The 9,379-nt window shown below is 34.2% G+C and overlaps 1 protein-coding gene and 1 long non-coding RNA gene across 3 annotated transcripts; one reads left to right on the forward strand and one right to left on the reverse strand.

Moving 5' to 3' along the window:
• Positions 1 to 178: 178 nt before the first annotated feature.
• LOC139782249 (uncharacterized) lies at positions 179 to 4,519 on the forward strand. 2 transcript variants are annotated; one of them, XM_071721222.1, is made up of 5 exons: positions 179 to 748; positions 1,170 to 1,278; positions 1,375 to 1,439; positions 1,792 to 1,872; positions 2,154 to 4,519. In XM_071721222.1, exons 1-5 carry the CDS (start codon positions 614 to 616, stop codon positions 4,473 to 4,475), a joined length of 2,712 nt encoding a protein of 903 aa, XP_071577323.1. In that variant the 5' UTR covers positions 179 to 613; the 3' UTR covers positions 4,476 to 4,519. The 2 variants fall into 2 exon arrangements, with proteins under 2 accessions (XP_071577323.1, XP_071577322.1); XM_071721221.1 differs by having other exon boundaries at positions 1,170 to 1,439.
• On the reverse strand, positions 1,447 to 3,160 carry LOC139782250 (uncharacterized). The gene is made up of 3 exons (XR_011720833.1): positions 3,071 to 3,160; positions 2,473 to 2,610; positions 1,447 to 1,852 (listed from the first exon to the last, which is right to left on the reverse strand). It is a non-coding gene; the product is annotated as an uncharacterized lncRNA (long non-coding RNA).
• Positions 4,520 to 9,379: the final 4,860 nt, after the last annotated feature.

Below are 9,379 nucleotides of genomic sequence, written 5' to 3' on the forward strand. Positions count from 1 at the left end.
GTCAGGACTGCGTTCGGAAACGTCACCCGGGTACACACAGGTACACTCCCTTCTCCTTCTAACTTACTGAGGTAGAAAGAGAAGGGAGTATACTCGTGTGCACTCGGGTGACGTTTCCGAACGCAGCCCAGGAGGAGAGGCGCACCGCGGTGCCGGCGGGACGGCTGCGAAGCGGGGAGACGACGAGAGAGTTGGCCCTGCGGAGGAGGGGCGGCTTAGCGTGTGCAGACGTGTTCTAGCGAACGGTTGATACGGACGTAGTAGAGTCTAGTGTGTTCTAGCGAAAACACCGCGATTGTTGACGAACGAATATTACGATATTAACGTGTTTATTACAATATTAACGAATATCACGATCTTAACGTAATTATCTTCGTTACGATTAAAATTATATTACGATACGAGCGTATTTTCTTACATATTCATCGATATTTGAGGTGAGGCTCCCTAAACTGAATAATTGCCGAGTTTTGGAACGTAGCCCAACGGACTTTTTAAAGGCTTTTGCCTGCTGTAACTTTTAACGACAAAGTCATTATTCACGTTTACCGTTTACTGTGTATTTTGTTTGTGCTTCTCTTGTTGTTGAAATGATATTAATAATATATATATAATGAGGAGGTATCACAATTATCTTGAAAATAAATTTCAAAAAGTCCCAAGAACGAGCCAATACAGGAGAAATCATACAGAATACGAATTAAGTGTTCAAAGCAGTGATGACAGTGTCGAAGATGCTCAATGGCGAGTAAGTATTATAAAGTTATATGGATAAAAATATACATAAATTATGAATTTATGTTCAAATTTATTTATTTTACAAGTAATGTTTATATATATTACAAATTTAATTAACCTTATAAATTTAAAAAATTATGTATTAAAATTTATAAGTGTACAAATAAAGGTATTTTAGAAAGATACATTAAATACAACAGATTTTTAACTAATAAAATTTTGTTAGAATCTTACTTATTATTACGTCATACTTTTCATGTATGCGCAAATCACAAGCTCTAAACATTTTTTACTTCTTTTTTTTATTTAATTGTATGCTCTAAATTGAGATTATAAAAGGAGACTGACTTTAAAAAAAGTTAAAATGGCCTATTCAAAACATGTTTATTTCATTTTGTATCATATTAATATTATTTTATTACTTTATTTAGGAATACTGTAATTGCCAATCATCTAGTGATAGCAACAACACGGATTCTGATAGTACGAGTCAACATAACAGTATTCGCTCATCAACCTCCAATGAAGCGTTGCTAGCAGGTATTAGAAACAATGAGCTTAGTTCTGACTTGTCATTGCATTCAGTACAAGACCAGCATATAGATCTCATACAACATAATTGTCATGAATCTTCAGTAACACACGAAAATACATTTATTGAGCAAAACGATAATCAACAATCATCGTCAATATTAGAACAGGTTAGTATATAACTTTAATACTAAAAAATTATTATAAATTATACTTTAATACTAAAAAAATATTATAAATTCTTATAAAAAACACACTTAGTATTCATTTGTTTACGGATAAATGTATTTTTTAAGTAGTATATGCAGAGGCAGACATCAGTATTTGATTGAAAGAGAGAGAGAAAATAGAAAGAATGCATAAAGTTCTTTATTATTATTTTAAATATAATATTGTATTGGTTTTTTCTTAATTATAAGTTTTTTAATCTTAAATATAGGGATCTACATTAAAAACTTTGTATCTGTATATATTAAAGACTAACTTAGTACACTTTTAAATTATAAAATTTGTTTTTTGTAGACAGTAGATGCATCCCAGATTTCAAGAAATGATAGAAATCAACTGTACGGCTTATCAGACTCTGAGGATGAAAATTTTCATGTAAGAATATATTTTTTAATTTTATATGGTTCATAACATGTATGTAATTTGCCTGTAAGTTTTAGAATTCAAAATAACTTTTTGTCTTCGAAAAATTAATTTGTTTTTTTTTCACTGTTACTATGTTTACTTTACTCAATTCTTTTATATATTATACAAAGATATGTAAATGTTGAAATTAATTAGATATTTTCCTAATAGACCTTTGAAAATTACAATTATTTTTATAACTATTTCTTAAAATTCTATAATAAAAAACGTTAAAAAATTTATATCTACAGGATTCATGGGTCTACGATGCACATGAAGAATTATTTCAATTTAGCGACGAAGATGATAACAATAACGATGACGATGATGTTTGTGAAGAAGTCAGCTCTGAAGATGTCAATAGTGAAAATAATTATATTGGTTTTAGTAGATTAATAGAAATGACGCAAAAAGATGAGAATAATGAGACTATAAATGCTCAAGTAGTCGTGAGTACAGCTGAAATTTTACTTACAGTTTTAAAGTATGGAATCACGTATTGTTTATCACAAAGTGCATTAGCTGATCTTTTTAAAATGTTAAACTGTTTTTTAAATTTTTCTTTGTTACCTAGTACGCGTTATCTTGTTGACCAAATGTTCAATCCAGAAACGGTCATAGAATATCATGCAGTTTGTCCATGTTGCAAAAAATATGTAGCAAAGTTTGATCGCAAAGATCGCCGCGTTGAATGTCAAGCATGCGATACTGTAATTGAATTAAAAGATACAACATATAATGACTTTTTTGCTATTATGAATGTAAATAACGAAATTGCAAATTTAATTCAAGACAATCAGAAATATTATGATTATGTAATTCGCGAAAGGGTGCGAAATCATGAAAAATTTGATGATATTACGGATGGAGTATTATACAAAGAATTTGTTGACTCATTGTCAACAAATGATAAACTTAATTTTGCTACGACTACGATGAACAGTGATGGAGCGCCGATTTTCGAAAGCTCTAGATTTTCTATTTGGCCGATTCAAATGATTATAAATGAATTACCCTTGGATGTAAGAACTAGTAGACCTGTAGTATGCGGCATATGGTTCGGTAAAGATAAACCAAATATGAATATTTTTCTGAAGCCGTACATTGTTCACATGAACAAATTGTCAAATGATGGTGTACGGTGTACTTTTGCAAATGAAGTACGTACTATTAAAGTATTCACCATATGTTGCTGCGTAGACTCTGTTGCCCGTGCACCAATGCAGGGTATGGTTCAGTATAATGGCTATTTCGGATGTAATTGGTGTTTACACCCAGGATATTATGTTTTCCACAAGAGAGGTGGAAGTGTAAAATATACTTTATTAAATAAAGTACCACCTAAAAGAACTGAAATTGAAACAATCGAACACATGCGACAGAGTCTTACATCTCGAAATCCCGTTTATGGTGTAAAAAGACCTTCGTGTTTAATTAATTTGCAAGGTTTTAATATTATATCCGGTTTTGTACCAGACAGTATGCACTGTCTTTGTTTGGGAATAGCGGAACAATTTTCAAGATATTGGATCGAATCGAACAACTTGCCATATTCTTTATCCAATAATGATATTAATAAAATTGACAACGTGTTATTAACAATAAAAGCTCCCAATCAAATTGCTCGTTTATCTCGCTCCATACGAGATAGAAAATATTGGAAGGCAAGAGAGTGGGAGAATTGGATTTTGTACTACAGTTTACCGATATTATTATGTTTTCCACATTTAGAAATATGGGTAAAGCATTGGTCACTTTTAGTAGAAGCATTCTATATTTTACTAAAGAAAAGCATTACACGTGACGAGGTCAATTATGCTCATACATTATTAACAAATTTTGTTTGTTACACCGAACACTATTATTCGAAAGCTGCTATGACATACAACGTTCATCAACTACTACATTTAGCACAAAGTGTAGCAGATTGGGGCCCACTTTGGGCTCATTCTGGCTATTGTTTTGAAAACGGAAATGGTCAACTAGTTCGAAAAATCCACGGTGCTAAGGGCGTTGTACATCAAATTTGTAGATCGATAGCAATGAGTCAAAGCGAATTGATTTTAAAGAAACATGTTGCTTTAAAAGCGTTTTCAAATGTAAATAGTTTTATTTCTTATCTGGACAAAAAAACCGCAAAACAAACATATAAATTATGGCATGCAAGATACTTCGGACCACACTACAAAACTAGCTTAATGTGGATAGAAAAACTTGAATTATCTGATGAAAGTCGAACATATCGGAAAATTGTAAAAGAACGGTGTTTGTACACATCATCAAAAAGAAATATAATTCGATCAGATAATTCGTATGCTTTAACAACAGAAGGGATTTTTATTCACATTGTAGACTTTATTATCGATGCACCAACAAGGAAAGAGTACACCATCTGTCATTTAGTAAATACGGAAGATATTTTTAATAACAATTCATTACCGCTAAAAAAAGTTGTAAATATTTCAGATAATTTAGTAGCAAAAGACACCAACAGCATTGAAAAAGTTTGCGTTTTTATGAATATAGATAATATGATGTATATATGCGCAGTGCCAAATCTGTATTTTTATTAATCGTTTTTTACTTGCGAGATTAATAAACATCTAAATCAAAACTATATATTTTCCTTTTTCTATTTCTATCATTCAGCTCTTTAAAATTTGATTACTATACTTAAATGCAACATAATTGTAATAATAAAAAGATTATAAATTAAAGCAAAACGTTTTAGAACTTACATTAATGTAAAAATTATAGGTCCTATTAAATGCAATATCTTGTCTTTTTTTAAGAATGTAATGAAGAGAATGTAATATCAAGAATCTTTAAATTTTAATACATTATAATCCTTAAAAAAATAATGTAATTAATGGACCATTTTTCTATACATTAAATCATGATTTTTTAAAATCACATGATTTTCAAACGTTACGTAATTTTCTAAATTACGTGATTTTTAAAATCACGTACCGATTTGGAACAATCCGTTACGTGATTAATTTATGTCATTAATTACGTAATTTCGTTACGTGATTTCGTGAAGTAATTTCATGACGTGATTTCGTGACGTGATTTTTTTCAGTAGGGCGTGCAGAGAACGGGTGCCCCCGTTCTCCCTGGGTGCCCCCAGAGTACGGGCCTCCCAGCCGGGTGCCCCCGGTTGGTTTACCTGCCCTCTCCTGCCGCTGGGTCGGGCGCCCCCGACCCTTTCCGCCGTACGGAAGACGGGTGCCCCCGTCTTCAAGCCGGGTGCCCCCGGTGTACGGGCCGCTCGCTCGGGTGCCCCCGAGTGAGCTCCTGACCACCTGACCGTCCGCATAAGGCAACCGTGCCTCCGCGAATCCGTCCGCGTAGTCATAAGTCTAGCGATAAATACTTACCCGCGAATTCCAGGCAACCGCGCCTCCGTCTCTTGTCCGCGAATTTAATGCAACCGCGCCTCCGTCTCTTGTCCGCGAATTCAAGGCAACCGCGCCTCCGTCTCTTGTCCGCGAATTCACCCCGCACACGTACACAGCGGCTCAGCGGAGCCACACACACACCCAAGCACTTACACTCACACTCTCCATCATTTTGTATTGCAAAGTAGAGAATAAGGAATAAAGAAATATTGTGAAACCAACCAGTGTCTCCACGTTTTCTCCTCCTGGCCCGGCGAGCTAACTCCGAGCGGGAAACGCGAACGTTACAAATTCTTATAATGTACATGGTCTTCTTCATCTTACCGACGATGTGAGACGTATTGGTTCATTAGATTCTTTTTCTGCCTTTCCTTATAAAAACAACATGTCTATTTTTAGGAAATATTGTCGGAAGCCAGGTTTACCTCTTCAGCAATTCTTCAATAGGATGACAGAGATAGACATTCACAGAACAGGCGATGATCATAATACAGATTCATCTATTCACGGAATCGCATTCCGTAATAATGATATTAATTGTCATCAATATCGTAAGATTCGATATAATGGAATATCGCTAAGTATAGAGACACGTGACAACTGTTGCATTTTACATGACGGATCCATTTGTATCATTTCCAATATTGTCAGAACTCCTATCGTTTAGCAGTAAAAAGATTTTCACAGGTTGAGGATTTTTATGATATCGGCATGTTATCTTCAGATCTACAAATATATAAATGTTCCGCATCGAGTAACGAAATTTTTTATGTTTATTTGGACGAAGTTCTTGCAAAGTGTTATAGGATGCCTCTTTGGAATTCGATGGAAGATAGTGACAGTGATGAGGAAGATGATTCAGAATTATCTGGATATGTTGTTACTGCTCTCATACATAATGAGAAGCCATAAGAAATGGATCACAATATGTTTCAAACGTCCTTATTATTTTAATAGCGAACTCGAGCGCTTACACTGGTGCACACTGGTGCGCACTAAGGCTTAATTGTTTATAATCTGTTCTTATATTTAAGATCACTTAAATACACGTTTAAAAACTTTTTAGCCGATAAAACAATCTGTATGGATGCTGTACAGATCATTTTACTGCTAAGAAATATTTCAAGAAGTATTTAAGATAATCTGTAAATATAAGAATTGACTAAGAACAAGCTTTAGTGCGCACTCAGTGTGCACTAGTGCAAGCGCCCGAATTCACTATAAGATTAACACATGTTATTATTATTGTTTTTGTTACGTTTTAGTTGGTTCCCAGTCAAAATGTCTCTCCTAAATGATCTCATACAAAAAAGTCTCGGGAAAAATATCTCAGTCCAAAATGTCTCAGTTCAAAAATATCTCAATCCAAAATGTCTCAGTTCAAAAATATCTCAATCCAAAATGTCTCAGTTCAATAATATCTCAGTCAAAAATGTCTCAGTTCAAAAATATCTCAGTCCACGCTTTCCACGCGTAGAAAGTTGTAAACCCATATAGGCACCTTGTCTCGCGTGGAAAGTATATGCGTGGAGGCAGTAGGTTCCGCCCCCCTGCGGGGGGCTCTACTATTGTTAAACTAGACACATAGTGTGCCCCCAAAGTATATGCGTGGGCTTTCCACGCGTGGAAACAAAATGATATTACATTTAATTAGTATCACATTCATGAACAGCCATACATTGATATTAAATTATTCCAGTCAAATGAATATAAAAATAATAATAAAAATATAATAGATCAAACTAAATATACAAATAAATAAATAAATAAATACAACTTCTACAATGTTAAATTATGCGCGATGCCACGTAAATAAACAATAATTTCAGCTTTTCTTTCATCATATTTTCCCACAATTTTGAAAATTTTTTGTTCACGATTACGGTACCGACGCTTACTTTGAGTACCATCATTTCCAGCCAGCAATTTTTCAATTTCACGATCAGTAAATACTTGCTCTTCTTGGAGTAACTCTATGAACTTCCACACACTGACATGGGCTGCTTGGGCACGATTATTAAATCCACTGTGCCAACCTTCTACTTTGTTATTTGTTCTGTCTTCATGCTGCAAAGTTGTATCATAATGATTCCATGATGAAATAGAGTATAAAGCCCCAGTCCTCTGCTGACGTCGATTACGAATTCCAATCCAGGTCTCTTCAAAGTAATGTAATAAACGATCCAATTCTTGAGCGCGATCAACATAAAAGGGGGTAGCAATAAGTTTTTCGTAAGCTCCCACAACATCATTCGGCGGTACAAACGCAAGCGCGCATAACAATCTTAAATTTAAGGCATACTCCGCATCATTGCCGTAGTTTCCTTGCAATCCACACGCTTGAATTTGCTTCCACACACACTGTGTGAAGTGAAAGAAACATCCTTTAATAATTGCATTCGGAAATATTTTGGCGCTTGCCGTGATAAATGCACGCTCATAATCAGCCATCACTACTTCCGGCTGAAATCTAGGCTCTATAGCTTTTAACTCTTTCAATAATGTGGAATAAATTTTTCGTGTTTTCCCAGTAGTCAGCGCGAAAAACTAATGGCAATAGTTTGCCATTACTCAACAGCACCATGTATACTATACATTTGGTAAAATATATTAGGTACAGTATTGAATGTACCATCAGCATACATAACTCTACTAGACCGCAACATATTCATATTGTTGTTTGTAGTGAATATCAAAAGCCGATCACTTCTCTTGGCAGTTGTAATCGTAACATCTCGTTGTAAAAATAAGTCGTTACTTTTTGTAATGCAATATTCCTGAGGGACGACAAGCTCAGCAGCAGTAGTAGGATTAGCTGGCAAATTTTGACTAGCATTACGTATACGATTTACCGTGCGACTCAAGTCCCGACGACTTGCAAGCTCACCAGAAGCAGCGACAGAGACATTAGCAACGAACGCGGAAACAATAGTTGCAGTAGGTTCTTTACTATGCTGGGCTGTATTTCTCAATTTTGCCATTGCGACCATAACCTCAACTTTAGCTGGCTCCGGAGCGTGTGTATGATCAATTTCATCTATAACATTACCTGTAAAAATAATTACACGCTTGATAACTAAGGTATTATTAGGTATTATTATTATTAAAGTATTATAATAATTGAATAACAGCAAACAAATAATTTACCGTCTTCGTCTTTTGTTGTCGTATTACAACTACTACGACATTTTCCGGTGCCGTAATAAATACACCTCCAAACATGATGATCGGAACTCTGACGATAATAGCGATAAATATAGCCATCATGGATAAGGTTATATCCTTTCTTTTGATTTTGTACTAAGTGTAATGGCATGTTAACAATAAAAATCAGCAATTAGTTAACGAGCTTCAACGTACTTAACGAGCCAATAATACACGAACCACCCAATCAACAGCGAATCAACCAGCCATCATGTATACACATTCAACTAATGCCATCTCTTATTATAAGCCAACAATAGAAACATGTGCCTCGTTTAAATCGACGATTTAGAACGTTGATGAATCACCAGACGTTCCGTCCCATCATTATTATTTTACTCGAGATATTTTGTTCGATACATTATTGTCTGAGATATTTTTGGACTGAGATATTTTTGAACTGAGACATTTTGGACTGAGATATTTTGAACTGAGACATTTTGGATTGAGATATTATAGACGAGATATTTTTGCTGAGATGTTTTGGGCTGAGATAAAATGAGGGGTCACCGTTTTAGTTAATACTTAAAAGGAGATTGTGTCACAGTTTTATTTTGGCAAGGTGCGAATATAAACTCATGGAAAGAAGATATAAGTATTAGGTAATATCATAAAAAAAAGGTAAAGAGTTACCGCCTATAACTAAGAAATGTAATTTCGAGAATACCTCATTCAATTATGATATCAATCTTGCAGTGTATATATAATATTTTAAAATAAAATGCACTATATATATTAAAATTAATTATATTCTTACAAATAATCTAACAAATATTTAAAGAATCAAAGTTTAGAAAATTGATTAAAGATTATTAAAGATTTCAGTTATTAATAAGTACATATTCAGAGAAGAGTCAATCGATATCGTAGCT

This window comes from Temnothorax nylanderi, unplaced genomic scaffold (assembly GCF_030848795.1).
Source record: "Temnothorax nylanderi isolate EJ_2023f unplaced genomic scaffold, tnyl_v1.0 TNYL_tig0398_pilon, whole genome shotgun sequence".
Classification (NCBI taxonomy): Eukaryota; Metazoa; Arthropoda; class Insecta; order Hymenoptera; family Formicidae; genus Temnothorax; species Temnothorax nylanderi.